This window comes from Mytilus edulis, chromosome 5, assembly GCF_963676685.1.
Source record: "Mytilus edulis chromosome 5, xbMytEdul2.2, whole genome shotgun sequence".
In the NCBI taxonomy this organism is placed as follows: Eukaryota; Metazoa; Mollusca; class Bivalvia; order Mytilida; family Mytilidae; genus Mytilus; species Mytilus edulis.
In genome coordinates this window covers 72854593-72875548 of record NC_092348.1, presented here as the reverse complement: position 1 = coordinate 72875548, position 20956 = coordinate 72854593, and the positions used below count along the sequence as shown (strand labels likewise).

At 31.1% G+C, this 20956-nt stretch overlaps 1 protein-coding gene across 1 annotated transcript; it reads left to right on the top strand.

Annotated features, from left to right (window-relative positions):
- Positions 1–13909: 13909 nt before the first annotated feature.
- LOC139525234 (CD166 antigen-like) lies at positions 13910–20382 on the top strand. The gene is made up of 3 exons (XM_071320428.1): positions 13910–14291; positions 18385–18741; positions 20096–20382. The coding sequence occupies exons 1-3, from the start codon at positions 13910–13912 to the stop codon at positions 20380–20382; spliced, it is 1026 nt and encodes a 341-aa protein (XP_071176529.1).
- Positions 20383–20956: the final 574 nt, after the last annotated feature.

Genomic DNA, 20956 nt, shown 5'->3' with positions numbered 1-20956 from the left:
AAGCTCTGGATATATCAACAAGTTTTAAAACAAAACTGATGAATTAATATACTAGTCACAGATACAAAATTACTATAACGTTTACACAAACTAGTTCTTAGCTGTTCAAAGTTTTTACACAAATTTGAGCAGGAGCATGTGTATGATTAACATTACCATACGTTAAACCATTATAGGTCAAGGTACGGCCTTCAAGACGGAGCCTTGGATAACACCGAACCACAAGCTATAAAGGGCCCAAAACATTACTAGTTTAAAACCATTCAAACGAGAAAAAAACGAGAAACGAGAAACACGTATGCACTACATAAATAGACGACAACTACTGACTAAATTTTAGTACACCGGACGCGCGTTTCGTCTAAATAAACTTAAGACTCATAGGTGACGCTCATATCAAAATAATTATAAAGGCAAACAAGTTCGAAGTTAAAGTGCATTGAGAATCCAAAATTCCCAACAGTTGTGCCAAATACGGCTAAAGCAATCTATTCCTTAGATAAGAAAATAAATCCTTAGTTTTTCAAAACATTCAAATTTTTGTAAACAGGACAATTATAAAAAATTACCACATAATTGATATTCATGTCAACATTGAAGAGCTGACCACTGGGCTAGTGATACCCTCGGGGACGAAACGTCCACCAGCAGTAGCATCGACCCAGTGGTGTTAATAGTTATCAAAGGTACCGGGATTATAATTTAGTACACCAGACGCGCGTTTTGTCTACATAAGACTCATTAGTGACACTCATATCAAAATATTTATAACGCCATACAAGTACGAAGTTGAAGAGCATTGAGGATCCAAAATTCCCAAAAGTTGTGTTAAATACGGCTAAGGTAATCTATTCCTGGGATAAGAACAAACCGGCCAATTGATACGAATATTCCAACGATTGTATTTCCTATAACGATTTTCTTGATAGAGAGTAGCTGTAAGATGAAGTTGAAATCATCCCTTCGTAAATTTTACTGACGCCATGACGAGTTGGTTTACTGTTATGGAATATCCATTTGACAGTGGATAGCTAATATGTTCCTAATGTCGTACGTACAATCCCGTTTCCTTTCTACATGTTCTAAATAAGACTGGTAAACAGGTTTGCATCTTTTTGTTGAGGTTAGCCGTCCAATTGATATTTTATAGTATGTCTTTCTATATTGTGATGTTATACTACTATTTCAGAAAAGGGAAAAAGTTTGGTACCATTAAAATGTTTAATCCCGCTGCAAATGTTTGCACTTTTCCCAAGTCATAAATCTAATATTTAGTAGTCAGTAGTTGTCGTCTATTTATGTAGTGCATACGTGTTTCTCTTTCTCGTTTTTTTCTCTCGTTTGAATGGTTATAAACTAGTTATGTTTTGAGCCCTATATAGCTTGTTGTTCGGTGTTATCCAAGGCTCCGTGTTGAAGGCCGCATCATGACCTACAATGATTTACTTTTATAAATTATAACTTTGATAGAGAGTTGTCTCATTGGCACTCATTCCACATCTTCCTATATCAATGAACTAATATAAGCATCACGATGGGTGCCACTAGCTGAGCAGATTTGTTTACTCCTCCGGAGCACTTGAGATCAACCCCAGTTTTGGTTGGGTTCCTGTTGCTAAGTTTATAATTATCACAGATGATCACGAATATGTACCACTTGTCGTTACCATAATTCCGTCCTCGTTTCCCAACTGGAACGCATGGCACAAAATACAAAAATCAGAAATGTCAATTAATCAGTATTTATAACAATAAAGGTACCTATGTTACTAAGTATCGTACAAACTATGGCATTGAAAATGGTAGTAAAAGCATGATATTCATTTTTCTTAACCATTCAGGGATTATAAACATCAAGACGGGAAAGGATAATAAGTAAGTTGATAATTACATTGATTTTCGCTTCAATATAGCTCTATTTTCATGAGACTTCATGAATAAAAGTGGGAAAGGAAATGGGGAATGTTTCAAAGCGACAACCAACCGACCATAAAGCAGACAACAGCCGAAGGCCACCAATGGGTCTTCAATGTAGCGAGAAACTCCCGCACCCGGAGGCGTCCTTAAGCTGGCCCCTTAAAAATATGTATACTACTTCAGTGATAATGGACGTCATACTAAACTCCGAATAATATATCTATATAATATAAGTTTATTTCAATAAGCGATTTAGAAATATCATCGATTATATTACTCTTTAATAGTTAAGAGTAAGAACAAAAACGTTGCAGATTAACAATAAGATAAGTATGACTTATGGTCATATTGGTGGTATTGGACATTTTCCTGAAAAAATAGGCGAAACACTCTCATAAATAACTTACAGCTCTATATCGACGATCATTCATATTTGTCTAATACACTTATTTTAAAGTTTGAAGTATAAAAAGCGTCTTTTCAAAACTGAAACGTTTGTATATCACACATATATAAATAAGTATCAGCTGTGGAATACAAAAACTCTTGGTTAGCATCATTTTACAATTCATTGTACAATCTTTGTCCATTGTTGTACCATTACAATTATATTTCATTGTTTTTTTCTTGAACAATTTTTTATGTTGAATTACTTTTCTGGATTGATATTCAAAAGGAACGCGTAAAACTAAATATTCGAGGGCCAAGAAGGTATACACACCAAAATGGCGGAAAGTTGTATGACCAAAAATTATGTAAATGAGTGTCAGTTTAACGGACAGTTATTGGAAATTGTTATTTGTGTGTTGTTGTTTTTTTTGTCGAATGTGTACACAATACACACAACGATTAATTGATTGACTGCATGTCATTTTACCATTATTTACCAGATTTTGGTTGGACCACGGTTGCTCATTTGTTTCACTTCTCGTTATTTGCATCCTTTTCTATTTTTATTTAATCACTGAAAGCCACTTTATGCATTTTTCGCTAATTTGTTGTGGCCTGATTTGATTGATGCGTGAAGCCGGATTGTTCAAAGAGACACTCTTACCTTCATTGTGAACCTGACAGTTCACTTAATTTAACTCAATTTAGAGTGGATTAGAACGAACCCGCTACTTGCCTGACTCGAACTTACAAACTAATTGTCAACAGGATAATGACCCATTTGATTCAATATATACATTTCTCTAATTCTTCGTCAATTTATCCCTTTCTGCACTCATTGTATAAAAAAATAATTAATCAATACGATTATCATTCATGTATTCTAAGTTTAATATGAATAGCCTTAAACACGATTATCTTAAAACCTGTTCATAGTTTTGGTAAGGAGGAGCTGACTTTTTATATTTTATATCATTGGAAAGACGAGAAAAAGCCTCATCAAAATAACGTTGTTGTCGTTGTCTGCCATGGTCACGTTTTTTTTAAATCAGGGTCAAAGGTCAAAGCAAAAATTCCAGAAAAATTCACAGTCACATTTAGATAGCTTGCTTCTACATATATGCATCTGAGGCAAAACAAAAACATCTAGTTCATAGAAAAATATCTTTTGTATCTACATATAGAACTTATTCAATATTCTTTTCGCCAAATATGACTTTAGATTGACTTTTGTGCATATAGGGTGCCAATTTGAAATTTTCTATAAGCTGTTAAATAACAGTGACCTTGATCAATATCAATTTCTAAATTTGAAATTTTTGTTATCAATTCATCATAAGTGAGATCTAAATTTTGTTTAATTATTTTTTTGGATCTTAAATTTAATAACTTGCCGAAAACAAAATGTATTTTGCACGTCTTTTGATATTAAGGTGACTTCTAGGTAAATATCAAACTTCTGTTTATTGGGTGTGAAAGAGTATATATAAATGATTTGTTTCACAATTTGTGTAACATTAACGTCGAACTTGGTTAAATATAATGCTCTGTGTATAGCTTTGCTTTACAGAAGTAAAGAGTTTACTGCAAACGGAGAGAGAAAAAGGGGGGACTAAAGTTATGAAAACAAAACGTCTATTAGGTAAAACACCGCATCCTACATTTACAGAAGACTCAATGAGCAAAAATTCGCTATAATTTTTACAAGTATTCCAAAAATATAATAATGCAGAGGTTTATGTACAGCACCGATTGTACAAACAATTGCAAACAAAAAAGGCGGGAGAAACCAAAAGGACATAAAAACCTATAAATTGAAGACAAGCTGACAACAGCATGGCAAAAACACGAAAAAAAAGGAACAAATGCAAATAGCAAATTATGATCAAAGCTGGTATTACCTACTACTTTCTATGGTCTCCTGTTGTTGAAGCCTATAAACCACGTCAAGGTCAGAGATCATATGGCATTTTTTTTATATTTTTTTTTTATTTTACGTATCTTTCCCCACTAAAAGGATTATTACTAAATTTCCACGGATTTCAAAATTGAGTAGATACTTCGTCATCTTCGTCGTGATCAAAGGTTCTAACTTCAACCAGACGAGTTTTACCTTTTGACGTATGTAATTTGCCTGACATGGGCATAAATCTGAACATGATATTTATTTTGTTCGAAGCAAATGCAACCCTTTCAAAACACAGATTTTACCTTACAAGTTCAAACGACATCTTGCAGAAATTCATATGACATCTGACCTTTGAGATAGACAGAGAAAGTCAAAATCAAATGACAAAACACATTAAACGAATGGACAACGACCGTCATATTCCTGACGTCGTACAGGCATTTTCAAATGTAGAAAATGGTGCAAGTTATAGTGCCTGTTTGAATAGCTCATGCGTATTCTGCATGGAGGGGAGCAATGAACGCATAGGATCAGCTAACTTTTATCCTTTTTTAAGCAGGAACAAATCAATACTTTACTTTAAGATCCATAACCCAATTTTTTTACAGGGTAGTTTTATTCCTCTGCTTGCTATTAAAAGCATAAAACATGAAAAAATAAAGTTTTGCAGGATATAAAAAAATGGCACACTGGCAAAAGTAACACACTGACCCAACTAGGAAATGTTTTTGTTGACAACAAAAATCAAGGGACAATATATGTGTTCCTGGACCAGTTGTTATCTTTTCGTTTGATGTATTTGAGGTTTTAATTTTGCCGTTTGTTTTTGGACTTTTCGTTTTGAATTTTTCTCAGAAGTCGAAATTTGTGTTATTTTTTTACTTTTTTTTTTTATAAACCAATGACATAATTGATAACCAACAAACGGAAATATTTTAAGACAAAAAAGAGTTCTTTGGGATATTTGCCATACATGTTTATGCTTCTTTTAATCACAATAATTAATGCTATGATATACATGTATTTGAATGCAAACAATAAGAATTCTTTGTCAAATACGGTTCTTAGTTTGTACCCATAAAAATTAGTTTAGAAGGCTATAATAGAATTTCTTTTTACAAAATGCAAAGAAAAAGCGCAGTTTTCCGTCTCAAAGTTTATGTTTTGTTTCTGTTACTCGATACATTTTTCAATTGTATTCTCTTATAACGAGCTCAAACAAACCATCACTATTTGTGTGAAACAAACATGTTATAATTGGCATCCAAACCATGACAGGAAAAATCACTCATGATGTCTCATTGGCTAAAATCCGATTATGACGTCGAATTTTCTAGCTTTCCTCTGAATTTCATATTGTGACGGCATGAAAAAAGGCGACCATGCCTGATGACGTCACATAGAAAGAACACATCTTTTTGCAAACCATTCGAAAAGAAGGAATACGTTTACCGGCGAGCCTGGCGTTTTAAATTTGAAAATCTAACTGTCTCGAGTAGATAAATATCGTATCACACTCGATGCAGTGGTAGAATCTATATCTATCACAATCAAAATATATCACAGCAACTACATTTATATGCACCTCATCAAAATGTGATACGGATAGGCAAATATTTAACATATACATTTTTTTATTTTCAGGATTTATGTTGGAGTCAATAGTAGAAATACATAGAAAAACATCTTTAGTTTAATGAACAAAACTACAAAAAGCGAAAACAGTGAATCTAATGAAATGAACTAACGTCTTTGTATGCCTTCAAGATACAAAGAAAGACTGTAAAACTGATAACAGCTAGAGAAAAAAAACGATTTTTAATGTTGTAAAATCGGAAATAATATATCACAAAAATATACTCATTCGGTTATGAAGCTATGGTTGTCGTTGAGCTAAACACAATAAAATACATATTTGTTAAAATGTAGCTGACGTCGTCGTATTTGAGTCCTTACATCAGCTGTTGGTCGCCAAAAATAGATGGTAGAACATTCAGATGATTAAAAAGTTTCCCGTAATTTAAATTGAAAAAAATATCGGATTTTTAGTATGTACTAAAGTTTCCTTACTTACTAATAGAGAAATATTTTTTTTTAGCTTCTCTCCACTTATGTTACCCCTGAAATATAAAAAGTTTAAAAATCATTTGCATTTAATTTGTAAATTACAATTCAGTTAAATTTAACTTAATTATTCAATGTTCCATAAAGAAAGTATGCAAGCCAGTATTGCTTGAACGTTTCAATTTTAGTGTACCATATTTGTCGAATATTAATTGTCATAAAGCATTGATTTTGAACGCTGTACAAGAGAGTATTTTACTACACAGTTGGTTTTATGTGGCTAGAAAATAATCTACCTGTAGTTATGAAACTGTTATCATCAATATTTACTTTTCTTGTTTTTAATCACAAATACGTTATTAAATCGATGAGTTTCTTATAACGTAAAACAAAAATGATGAACGAAAAGCTAATGAAAAATATCTAGAGAACTAAGCCTTTCTTTCATAAATATTGTAAAATGATTTCAACATTCACTCGGCTCAAATGGAGTTTGTCTTGTTCTGTCTTTAGTTTGTTTTCAATGTAGTGTGTTGTGTCGATTGTTAGCTTTAGTTTACTTCTTTTAGTTACGCTTACTAGTGAGAGCTAGAATGTCATATCAGAGAAAAGGTCACTTATAGGAAAATTATATACTCCGTAGTAAAAAGTCAAAGATATGAACATTATCTAATCCTACTTATAGTATTTATTGGAATTCTTATTTGTACATGATTTCAATTAGTTTTAATCAAAATTTAATGTAAAGTAGTTGGAGAATTCTGAGTTCTATTGAATTCCAATTTGTATTGTAGAAGAGGAGCAAAATATACCAGAGGGACAGTCAAACTCATAGATTGAAAATAAACTAACAACGCCATGGATGAAAAAAGACAAGCAGACAAATAATAGTACACAAGACCCAACATTGAAAACTAAAGACTTAGTTACACGAACCCCACCAAAATATGAGGTTGCTCTCAGGTGCTCTTGAAGTGTAAGCAGATCCTGCTCCACATGTGGCACCTGACGTGTTGCTCATTTTATCACTAATCCAAAACTAGTTTAATTTTTAATAGTTTAACCAACTCGTGATGGCGTCCATAAAATTTACGATGGAATGATTTCTACTTCACCATTTGGAACTCTTGGTTTAAAAGATTTCTTGTAAGCAGCAGCAGCTATCAAGGAAATAATAATGGAAATTACAAGCTCGAGAATACCGTATCAATTGGGATGTATATTAACCGAAGACAGGCGCTGCTTGAATGTTGCTACATAGAAATGGAAAATTCCGAATTGGGAAGCTGAAATCGACCCGCATTTTCAATTTCTAAATGAAGGTCAAGATACGAGGCAGAAAGATGCGTTCAACGTATACGTAGTCACCAAATTTTGAATTATTTAGTGAGAGAAAATCATCTTTATAGCAGAAAGTAAAGTTAAAGGATATAGATAACTTCTTATCTTTCTTCCTTAGAACTTCCTGTATGAAATCAGCCTCATAATAATAAAGAAACAAGTCGGCAGATGAATGGCACAACTGGTTTCCATTAGAATGCTAACAGTCTGTTGACAAACACGTCCTTCAAACATAACAAATATATTGTCAATCAAGACATCAAGCATCTTGATAATAGTAGTTTCAGAGAATCTTTGTGCTTGATTCAGAGAGATACTTTACAAAGTAGTATCTATGGAAGCGCATATGATACACCTTGTTAAGTTATTTTGTTGCTAATAAGTCTGAATTATTAGTTATATTATGTTATAAGTTGGAATCTAATCATCATATGGCGTCAACTTGTCGGAAAGATGAGCAAACAATTGCATTTCAATGTCGACTTGTTAATATAAATATAATGACTTAGTAATGAGAAGTCGACATGATGAATTCAACTTGTTAATTGATCAAGTCGACAACTTGTTTATCTTAAGATGAGGTGAACCACGTGACTACTTTGGAAAAACATAGGTCTGTAATTTGAAGCTAATGGTTCTTCATAATTAAAGATGTGTAAAGATGAAAAAGTTAACTGTTGAAGAATTTCCATTCATGCAATGCAATGCCTTAGTAGGAAACATTCGTTCTCATAGAGACAATGATTATTGTGCCATACCGACAAGATAAAAATATTCACTCATTTCATACACGAATTTATATATTTCCGTTACTTCACTAAATAATTATTTGAGAATGTATATCTTATAAGTGACTGTATCTATACAGGTAAAATTTATTTTTCTTGTTCTTCCTGGTTAATACGATGGGTACCATGATTATACATGTTGTTTTTGTGCTTTTGTCACTTATAGGTGAGTCTTTTGAAATTGATTTTACTCCTTTTATAGGATAAATCCCCTCTGTTGTAGTTACATGACTTGAATAACCTTGATGTTTAATTGTTGATGCTATATTTCTAGTGTAACTCGTAGTAAAAGTTCAGAAATCAGAAAGTTTGAGATAACAAATTATGGGCAACGTTACTCATTTTCGTACCATCCCCTTTATAAATATATCAGACACATGGTGTAATGTTATCCTAATATTAATGCAACACTGAACATGTACTTTTTATATCAACCACACGTTTTTATTTTTTATTTGGTATGATTTAATGAAGGGATAAAATTTAGAATAAAAAAGGGGAATGTGTCAAAGAAAGAACAACCCGATCAAAGATCAAAAACCATTCTCTGTAGCAAAAGGTTCTGAATGAACTTTATCATCATTGCCGGATTGAGTTTCTAGACGACTGAATATAAAGAAACCCTTCACTCACAATCGGATACATACATTATGCTGATGGTACACAGTGCAAACACCACAATACAACTTTTATTTTCGCCTGATTAAACTGAGTTTACTTGCATTTCTGTTCTTTTCTTATCGTTAATTTGTTAAAATAACGGTCCTTCAATACTCCAGTGATATATGGTACTACCCTTTGAATTCCTTTCTGCACGGACAATTTCGACGGTCATTTTATAAATAAAGTTAAAAACCCACTTGACCAATGATAAGTTCGTAGCGAGATAGTAAGGAAAAAGTTAGTTTGTTATAATATTTCATAACCTCCCTCCGCATATATCCATCTTCCATGACACTCTATCAACTTGATGCATGTATGTATGGATTATTGTATATATTTATGATAAAGATGTTATTATTAAAGAAGATCTTGTATCGTTTACACAACCCAATACTGATTTTTCTCTGTTTATCTAGTTATTATTTTTGGCGGAGGGAAACGAGGGAGAAAATAAATAATATATATTCTTTTTGGTAACTGATGTCCGAGTGGTAGATTTATATTTCACTTTTGAAGAATATTAATTGTAATTGAATAGATTTAAGGCTCTGTCATTGTGGCATTAGTTGCCATTTCATTTTCATTTTTACAAAACAAATGACCAGATGTCAATGATGTTGGGGTACACTTATAAGATCAGATATGTAAAAAATAGGTCAAGTGCATGTTATATTCCCATTCTAGTTGATGTATTTGTTTTACATTCAATTATAAAAGCAAAATGGTGATAACATCTACCAACCTATTTACATTAACATTGAGCAATGTACATAAACTGATCAAAAGTTACCTTGCTGTAGACAGATATCACTGTTGATAGTTTGATAGGTATGGTGTTATCAAATTAATATATTTTGTTAGGTGTTTTTGTTTTTTTGTTAATTTTGATAAAAAATAAATAAAAAAAAGCTTCAATATGTAATTAAAAAAAGGGTGCATTTATTTGGGCTGTTTTACGGAAAGGAGTGAAAATGTAACACATGAACTTTATGTATATGCTCCTAGAATTTTAATAGGATATTGGAAATAAAATGTCTAGTAATAATTTGACCTCCTTTTAGACGTATCTTCTTACAAATATTGTGTATACCATACTTTTCTAAAAGTTCTTCGTTGATTTATATACAAATGATTTTTTTTCAAACTAGGTGACCTTAGATCGAATCAGGCTATTTTACTTCCTTTTTGGTGTGACTGATCGTTAGGTGTTTAATTATTGATAGATCACTTGCTTTCAAAATTCTGGTTGCTGAAAAAGGAAGATAATGAATAGTACTTTTATGAGCTATGGTAAACTTTTATATTCGTATCTTTCAATTTTGCAAATGTGTTTATATACCTTTGTATTTCTTTGTTAAATATGTGTGTGTTATTATAGAGATTAAGATTATAACACATTATTGCCTACCGTACCCAAATTTGACATTTTTACCTTTTGTGTCTGTTTTATTTTTTACACAACGTAGTCAATATATTGAAATTGTACGCGACTCTCATGCAAGTAAGAGGTTAAGATAGCTATAGATCCAGGTTTAATCCACCATTGTCTACATCAGAAAATTCCTGTATCAAGTCAGGACTATAACAGTTGTTTTCTATTTGTTAGATGTGCTTGGGCTTTATTGTTTGCCCATTGATTAGGGACTTTCCGTTTTGAATATTACTCGGAGTTCAGTATTTTTGTGATTTTACTTTTGATTATCATCTGTTTTCTCAATTAAAGTTCAGAAGTCTATCAGTTCTTCCTCAATCAAACATTTTTTCGGTTTGTTAACCTCACACGTTTAATTCGTTTTTAGTAATATACAAAGGTTTTCAGTGTAACGAATTTGTGAATGAATATAATTGATACAATATTCGAACAAAATGTTCTAAAGATTCAGATATCGAGAACTACATAGCTTTAAATAATTTATGAAATACTCTAAATCATTTACAAATACAATGAAAACAACTATATATTTTTCTCTAGCTATTCATAAATTAATTTTGTTGTTCATAAAGATTCTTTGAGTGTTATGCGATGGGAAACTAGTAACAACCATTGAACTCTAAGATATTTGGCATGTTTTCCGTAAAACTCTTTAAGTAAATTTGCATAAATGTTCTAACTGAAGGTTTGAAGTTTCTACTTTATTGAACTAAAATTATATAGTTTATCTATTTCTTTGCAGAGTCTTAAATCCGTAACTTCTAGTATACGCTTTCTGACATTTTGATTGACAGTTTGTTTTGTTGAATTTTGAGCTCAACTGGTCACTAGAGTCGTCGTCTGTCAACTTTTACAAAAATATTATCCTCTGAAATTTCTTAATCACGTTAGACTAAATCATCGATATGTTATCATATTTTAAGTTGTCTGAGGACCCGTACCAGCGAGCAACATTGCCGCTGTGAATAATAATGATACATAGGAATTAGATGAAAGATTTGTCTAATAATTATCTTGAAAACCGTTAAACAAAATATTTGCATAGGTATAGCGTGCTGAGATTAACATACTGACCATTCACATCAAAGATGCCGAACAATTTCTGATATGAACGTTTTGTCCTTTAATCACGAATATTACACTTTTTCTTAAATTTTGCTTTATATCTTAAAAACTACGAAGATGGACATGAACTCTAAACAGTAAACCTTGTCAGCAAGACAAGGTCTACAATTATTCAACATGATATTCTCAGTCAACTCCTGATCAGTTGCACCATTTTTATAATAAACAGTCCAATAAATGAATTACCATATTTGACTTTCTTCGATAGCATAAATCACAACCTGCTTGACACACTATACTATAAAGCTCTTTGAAGTCGAAAGTAAAGCTCACTCGCTAAAACATAAAAAGATAAGCGTATGTTTTCTACAAATTTCAGAAATTTCACAAAACCATATGGTACCTATGTGAATTTTTAAGAAAATTAGTTATTTGTCTCTCTTGGGATTTTTTTATATTCATGTTTGACAATATCTAAACCAAACATTATAATTTATGGTTGATGACTCCAACCACTATCAGATATGAAAGCCGCCGTTACTAAAATTTAAACAAAATCATAAAGCATTACTTGAATAATTTGAAGAAGAAAAAAAATCCGGTATCAAAAAAAAAGGTGTCTAGAAGTCTTATTGCTTGAAAAATTAAATAGAATTCGTTTTCATTTATGGTTGTGGTATGTTATTTATTTCATGCCTTAAAATATAATTCGCGTATTACCATGTACGGAATTTGATTAGAAAAGGGAGATGAACAGATGCGTAAATTTGATTAGCTTATTCATGATTATGAGACGCTATTACGATATTTCCATTGGTTATAGTTCTTTAATTAATTCAGAGGAAAATACTGTTTGAGGGGGCTCGCGGGTCTAAATCAAATGTTTTTTTGGTAAAGATTTTTTTCTATAAACGAACTTTATCTAATACTTAATAGAAAATAAAATTAAAAAGAATGGAGGCACCGTTCATTTACGCCCACAATCTGCCTTCGAAAAAAGCATACATTTTTGTAAAGGTACTTTTTTCTCTTGAACTTATAGGAGAAATAGAGGTTATATCGAAATTTAAAAAAATTAAAATTACAGAAATCACTCAAATTTGACAATATTTTAGTTTAAGTACAGCTTATCTGAAAATTATAATAGAAAATATAGGTCGTCGACGAATTAAAAAAGATATTTCAATTCCAATGCCCAAAAAATGGCATTTTTGCACAAAAGGGAGATAGTCTGGAACTTTTTCAATAATATATACATTTTAAAAGTCAGCTGGGGCCAAAACAAATTGATTTTTTTAAATGATTTCTGTACCACATGATAAAGTTACAACTAATAATGGTAATAAATAAAATATGTAATGAAAAATAAATGTTTATTTTTTTTTTCTGAAATTTTTATACCCTCGAGCCTCCTAAAATAAAAACTTTTATTAAGGCTTTGCAGGTAGTCATAATAATATATACATATGCGAAGAATATAATACAAAAAATACCATGTGATTATAGATTATAATTGACAAATAATCTCTATTTTAGACAAATAGTCTAAATTAAAGAACTACTAAGAAGTATCTTGGTAAATGTAAAGAATGGAGCATAACAAATTAAAAATTCTATCAGATACAAATGAATGTCAATTTCATACCGGCCTCATACAAACCTAATCCACATAAAGGGAAAGGGAGTGGGTTTTTTTTAAATGAACAAACAACAAAACATAATGTTCATTAACAAATTAGCTACGCTGATCGAAGTTTCAACGACAAAAGTAAGACATATTTAAACGATAAGGCCATAATAAATAATAGGTTTGTTTGCCCAAACGCTACCTACCCAGAAAAAAGCTGCCTACTCAAATTCTTTTATTGTCCTGATTTGAAGAAGTTTTTTTTAATCAAATAGGCATGAAGACTTATAAACATCTGATACTTCAATTTCTTCTTTTGAAAAAAAAAAAAGAAAATGCCTACCTACCTACCCACTGTCTCAACCTTTGGGTAGGGTTTGGGCAAACCAAAATATTTTTTAGTGTGGCCTAAAATTCAAAATTATTAAAATGTTGACTACCTGTTTTCTGGTGTTTCTGAAAAGTGATAATCAGTAGTGAGTTTTACTTTTAAACTGAAATTTTTATCCAATATAAATTACTGTTATGCGTGACCAATTTGAAATGCATTTTTTATTTTTATTGAATCGTCAATTTTGTTATTTAGATATGACAAAAAGTGTCAGGCTATCAAACAAAATACATTTTTAGTGCAAATTAATTTTAAAATATATGTTCTGTTATGTTTGTAAGTTTAGCTAATTCAGTTGTCTTTAATATTAGGTATAGAAAGTATGAGTGTTCAGCTACAAGCCACACCTTCTGAAGTAATACTTGGACTGAGAAGTTTACAGTTAATATGTTCTTATACAACAGCGACTGGAGAATTTGTTACAGGTGTAAACATTCAGGCTAAAATAAATGGACAGTTTAAATCGCTAGCATTATTTTACACCCCATTAGTTCCACTAAATGCAACTTTAACAACTGATGGCAATTATTTAACTAACAGAGTGACACTTACCAACCCAACAACTACAGGTACAGATTATGCTGTAATACAGTTTTCTGAGATTGCTTGTGAAGATGAGAAGGAGTACATGTGTCAAGTGCCATACACAGGTTCAAGTGGAAGTTCAACTGAAAATTCTAGTGTTGCTTATATAAATGTTAGAGGTACATATAAATAGATTTTTGATAGTAAAACAAATTAACCTCACCAAAATTCTTCCAATTAAAAACAAATGTTGACGTTTGTTAAAATATAGTACTGTTTTATGGACCGGTCAATATTTATTGGGGGGTTGAAATCGGTGCAATTCTTATTTCTTCCTTACTAAAATCTATGTCCTACCCTCTGAATATACCAAAAAAGTGTCTGTCCTATATAAAATATCTACGAAATAAGTATATGTTCTATCTAGTCTATGAATAAATTAAACAGACTTTAACTTCATTTTTATCAGATTAACATAGATCAAATATAGTAGTCTTTGAATTTGTCTGGAAATTTTAACTGATCTCCTCCTTCAAGAAGGCAAATAAGATTCCTTTTCAATTGCACTATCGTTTTCTTTCACGAAGAGTAAGACACTACATTCGTTGATGAACAATTTGTATTATCCTTTTTTTAATATTTTTTTTCTCTCTTTTGACTTTGTTTTTTTTCGTAATTTTCTAGTTAAAATGTTTTATTGTTTTCCTTTTTTTAAAGATTTATATTTTATCTATTCCTACCTTTATTCAATGATTTGCATTTGGTTAATTTGTACCACACTGATCGCAGTATATCATATCACTTTAAATAGAATGATTAATTTTATAATTTTGGTTTTTTATTATTTATTTTTGATGCATGTCTATTTTTTTCAACCTTTTCAAAATCATTTCAAGATATAAATGTCTAGACTTGAAATTGTATTTCCATTGTTGTAACTTGTTTGTTCCTCAATTAATCTTGTTTATTTTGTTGTATAGCCCATTTTCTACATTCACATATATGCATATATCAAAATATTGCTGTCCTATCAGTGCTGAAGACTAAATGAAAAGAAGTCCTATCAAAAATTAAGTAAAAATAAATGTGTGTACTACTACGTTTTGCACCGATCCCAATCCCCCAATAAATATTTACCGGTTCCTTAACTCAAAACTTTAGTGTTGACAAGAACATAAAGACAGTACTTAAACTGCTTAGAACATGATGGTTATTGAGTTTGAGAGCATAATAAAATGGAGATATGTCATTTGTACAACGTTCGGTTGCCTTTTGCGCATTTTTGCTCTCATTTTGTTTTTGTTTTTTCCAAAAAAAAATATCAGAGTAACAACCATAATTAAGTATGTAACTGAGTAATTTTATTTTTTACTTTTGATTTTTTTATTTCCAACAATTACAACATATACATGACATACATACAATATAATACATATAAGATAAATACAATGTCATTTTTATATATAAATCTTAGTTGGAAATATTTTACATTTTCTATTGAAAAGATAAAGAAATAATAAAAAAAAAATTGAAAAATTAAAAATAAATAAATAAAGAAGGAAAACAAAAAAACAAAAAAAAACACAAAACACAAAAAGATTATCCAGTTACATCCCTATCTATATTTTAATATAAAAAAAAAAATTATGTTGAAAAAAAAATTGAAAATTTACGAGACATATTTCTTTCGTAACAGCTATCAATACCGATCAAGTACATAACATGACAATAATATTTTCTTTAAAAAAGATTATAATTAAGTAGTCATAAGTAATTGTAACAACAACAAAAAAGACATTAACTGGTATTCAATAACAGTTTTTCAAAAACATTCCATACATTGTCAAATTCAGTTATCTTTTTATTTTTTACAGCTATCATACTCTCTAATTTATACATATCTTTCAGTTTTATTATAATTGCTTGCAATGAGAGATTCTTTTTAGAGCATCTAGAATTATACACATATTGTTTAATATAAAGAAAAATCATGTTATATGGGTTGTTGGGAAATATCTTAGATAAGTCTCCAAAAAGAAAGTTTAATTTATTCATTGGGAGACTTATTCCACCAGAAAGGAACCAGTGATCAACATCCTGTAGAAAATCTTGTACAGTAGTGCAATTCCAAAATAGGTGTTCTATAGACTCATTATCTGATTTACAAAATGTACATAAAGGATCATCAGTCAATTTTATTTTAACTAAATACTGATTTGTGGCAATAATGCAATGGTTAATCCTATATTGCAACCACTGTAATTTACTATTTTTAGTAACAGCAAAAGGCAGTCTGAAAATCTTTTTCCAGTTCAGATTCTGTTCACATAAAATTTTAACCCCCTTAAGCTGTCCAGTAGGAATAACATTATTTCTTGTCAGTACAGAATACATATCTTTTGATCCTTTTGGGAAAGATTTTGATGCCTCTTTCACTGCCGAAATAACACTGTAAAATTTAAGAAAATCTGTGTTAATGTTATATTTTTGCTTAAATTGGTCAAATGAAATATACGATCCATTTTCGTCAACTACATTTGTATATCATTTACAAATCTAATACCACTTTTGAACCATTCTTGATAAATTACTGATTTATGACCAATCTTAATATTATTATTCAGCCATAGTGGATTTGATAAAAATGAATCATAAGTAAAATTTCTTTCTTTTTGAATAATCATTTCCCAGGATCTTAGTACATCTTTCCAAAAATGGTTGTTAACTGTCATATACAGTTGTCTAATATAATCAACACCACAACTAAACAACTTTCTTTTATCTATATTTTTTGTATTTTGCCATTTACTATCTCTCTGCAAAATCCTCCTAATCCATGTTGATTTAAGTGCTGTAATGAACATATTCAAATCAAGCATTTTCAAACCTCCCTCCAAATAATCTTTGATTAGAATATCCTTCTTAACTCTATGTATAGGTGAGTTCCATATGTATGAATAAATAAGTTCATTTATTCTCTTTATAATATCATCTGAAGGATTTGGCAGAGAGATAATGAGATGGTTTACAATAGGCAAGACTAGAGTTTTAATCACAGTTATTCTTCCTATAACAGTTAGATTCCTTTTAGACCATTGATTTAAAGTATTTTTAATCTGTACAATTCTTTCAGAATAATTTATCTTAACAATTTTTTCAAGATCTACATCAAAATTGATTCCTAGTAATCTAAAAGAAGTTTCACCCCAGGACATATTTCTGTTAGGGCATAAAGTATCTGTACTATATTTTTTGCTCCCAAACCAAATAACTTGTGTTTTTGTGAAGTTAATATTCAGTCCAGATATTTTTGCAAACCAGTCTAATTCTAATAATGATTCTTGTAAAGATTTTTCACTCCCATCCAAAATCAAAGAGGTGTCATCAGCAAATTGTGACAATTTATGCTCAACCCGTGTGACCTCTATACCACTAATGTCACTATTTCCCCTTATTTTCAATGCCAGAATCTCAACACATAAAATAAAAAGATATGGAGACAGGGGTCCCCTTGTCTACAACCTCTTCCAATAGTAAAAAAATCTGAAAGGTTTCCCCCCTGGATGACAGCAGAGTTGATATTATTGTAAAAAACTTTAACCCAATTGATGATAGATTCGCCAAAATTGAAAAATTTCAAAACATTTATCAAAAAGTCCCATGATATTGAATCGAAAGCTTTTTCGAAATCAATCAAAAGTAATAACCCTGGTATTTTATGTTCCTCTGTGTACTGTAATATATCATAAATGAGTAATTCTATTCAACGTTGGCTCGCATCTGAACACTATTATACAATCATAACATGACCTCTGTTGAGACCTTAAACCGACTATCATGCAAAAATCATGGATTTCATTACAAATAAGTAAAATCTAGAGGCTCAAATGAATCTGTATTGCTCATCAGGGTAAGAGTTACAATAAGATTATATGAATCAATGAACTATGAAAAAAGAAGTGATGTCAGTAAATAACTGTTGGAAGAGTGGCCCAGACACAAACAGATAAACATACACACATGCACACACAATCAAATCAAATCATGTTTATTGTACAAAAACATGCCTCCAGCTAACGTTACATTTATAAGTTTTTTTTAGGTCCGCTACAGTTTAATTATGTTTTATTTTTATTTGTTACATGCACACGTATACAAATTGTAGTTTTATACAACGCAATCATAGGTTTGAACGTTGTTTTCAATTTAGACATGTTTGTATATATAAACATACTTTTTGCTCACGAAATGTTTTGAATATTTATATAACAGTAAATCCAGAAAAACCAGACAGTGTACCATCATATGAACCATCAGGTGGGATAGAAGAAGGCAATGATGTTATCTTTACATGTACTGGTAATGTCGGCAAACCTCAAGGCAAGTTCAGATGGGTGAGATACAGACGTAACTCAAATGGTGTTATTATACAGGAAACACCATATGAATCAGAAACAACTACAGCATTTCAAATACCATGGCCATGGATCTGTACATTGCGTGGTACCAGTTCGCTAACATTGAAGATAGAACAGCTAGATAATAATGTGATAGTTAGATGTCAAATTGTTTATCAAAACGTCACAAAAGGAAGTTTATACAAACAGACGTACCCTATTAATGTATATTGTAAGTTGTTAGATCATAGAGGGTGATAAAGGGAAGTGTTCGCTTGGGTAAAAAAATGCGACAAGACATAATTTTATGTTGAACGTGAAATAATTTCTGTCAGGAACGTTACAAGAAAAACTAAAACTTTGAAGTGAACATTTGTTCACTGCTTTATTGTTTTCATGTATAATTAAACTCTTAGACTATATTTTACTTGTGATTCTCGGTTTTGTATACTCATGTTTAATATCAATGGTTTAGGGTTTCTAAAAGCGTACGTAACTGGTTAAGTTATTAAGTCAAAAAGAAGACAAATTATATAGAAAAGCTAGCTTACCAAAACTGGAAACCAGGACATCACGTATGCTCCAAAATCAATAAATTACAACATCAAAGGATTTTGCAAGAATCGATTTATCAAAATAAAATGATATTGTAATAAGGAGATGTGGTATGATTGCCAGACAACTATCCGCCAAAAGTCAAATAAAAGTGAAATTATGCAATTTAATAGCAGGCGCAGGCAGGGACTTTAACTATTGGATAACCCCATACCGTCAAAGACAGCGCTAAAAATAGAAAACACGCATAATAAGACCTTGAAGGTTACGATGGACGTGACATAAAATAAGAAGAACACGTTGATGAAGTCAGCTGTCTTGCGTGACTAAATGTCAAATTAAAAGGTTAAAAACACGTTGAACGTGAAATAAAAAACGGCGATATCTTTGCACGACAATGATTAACCCTTTACCACAATCATCAAATGTGTCGATGCAGTTTATTCGTATATTTTACGGACGCCATCTCGAGTTGGTTGACTGTTATGGAATTACTGTCTCATAGATGATATTGGATATTTTCCTTATGTCGCTACTACAATCCCCTTTCCTTTTCACGAATATGACCTACCGAATAAGCCTATTTCTCGTGTTTATAATAACATGCGCAATCCATCGACAGGTGCCATATATGGAATAAAATATGCTTACCCTTCCGGAGCACCTGAGATCAGTTTTTAGTGTGGTTCGTGTTGCTTAGTCTTTAGTTTTCTATGTTGTGTATTGTGTTCTATTATTTGTCTGTTGTCTTTATTTAGTCATGGCGTTGTTAGTCAACAAAATTTCCTTCCAGTTCACACAAATTGACTTTTGCCCGTGTTTAATTGATTAACGAATACGAAACAAGGCATATCAATATGTAGGAAAGATTTATTTTTTAAATAACTAGGAAAGGATTGTACATTGATATATTATTTAAAGTTAAACGATATTGGTAAGTTTTTAATCAGAGAGTGTGAAGAATGCACATGTCGTTAAGCTATTTTTGACATTGTCAGATATGTATAAGTTACAGAGTCTTTCTTTAACAGATAGTGTGAGAAATGTACAAGTATCAAAATCGTCCACCAATACCTTTTTCGCTATAGGAGCAGGACCCATAACTCTGAAATGTACATCAGATGGAAATCCTGCTGTAACAGATTATACTTGGTACAAAGAATCCAAATATTATGTTCCAATAGGGACTGGTTCTATATATGTCATCAATAATGTTGTGGTTAATGAAACAGATACCTACATATGTGTGGCACAAAACAGTTTTAATGGACGGACATTCAACATGAACAACTCTATACACATACAAATAGGTGAGTAAACATTCACACACACATATCAATGATGTTGTGGTTAAATATTAAGCATCTCTGTGATCAAAATAAGTGTTTGTCAAACTGTCTTGTATAACAACTCCAGTTTACTGTGCATGTCAAAACATCAAGGGAATTAAAATTGTCAATTTTTCTGAATTTATGATATGAACTTGAAAAATAAATTCTATGTAGCATTCTTTATTTTTTTTTATTTTCGAAGCCTACATGTATGGAGCGGTCAATTACAAGACTGCAACCTGCTATATATCCAATGAAATTTTTCAAAGAAAGTGTTGGTTCTGTTTTTTTGAAAAATTTATCTTTTTTCTCATAAGGTCAAAGTAAATATTTTTGTCAAAATTTATGAAAAATTAAACGAGCAAAATTCATTTTATTCATGGTGTTTGGTACCACCTTTTTAGTACCATATATTGTACCTCATGTGTGAGAAACCTCCGTTCCTGAACAGTGCAAGTGCGAAAGTAAAAATCATAATAACATACTAAAAACAAAATGAATACAGCAAATCATTTTACAACCGATAATGAAAAGTGGCGTATAAACTCCATGGAGAACAAT

Coding starts and splice junctions, on each gene's coding strand:
- LOC139525234 (XM_071320428.1), top strand. CDS start 13,910: ATGAGTGTTCAGCTACAAGCCACACCTTCTGAAGTAATACTTGGACTG. Junction 14,292..18,384: donor TGCTTATATAAATGTTAGAG/GTACATATAAAT, acceptor TTTATATAACAG/TAAATCCAGAAAAACCAGAC. Junction 18,742..20,095: donor GTACCCTATTAATGTATATT/GTAAGTTGTTAG, acceptor TTTCTTTAACAG/ATAGTGTGAGAAATGTACAA.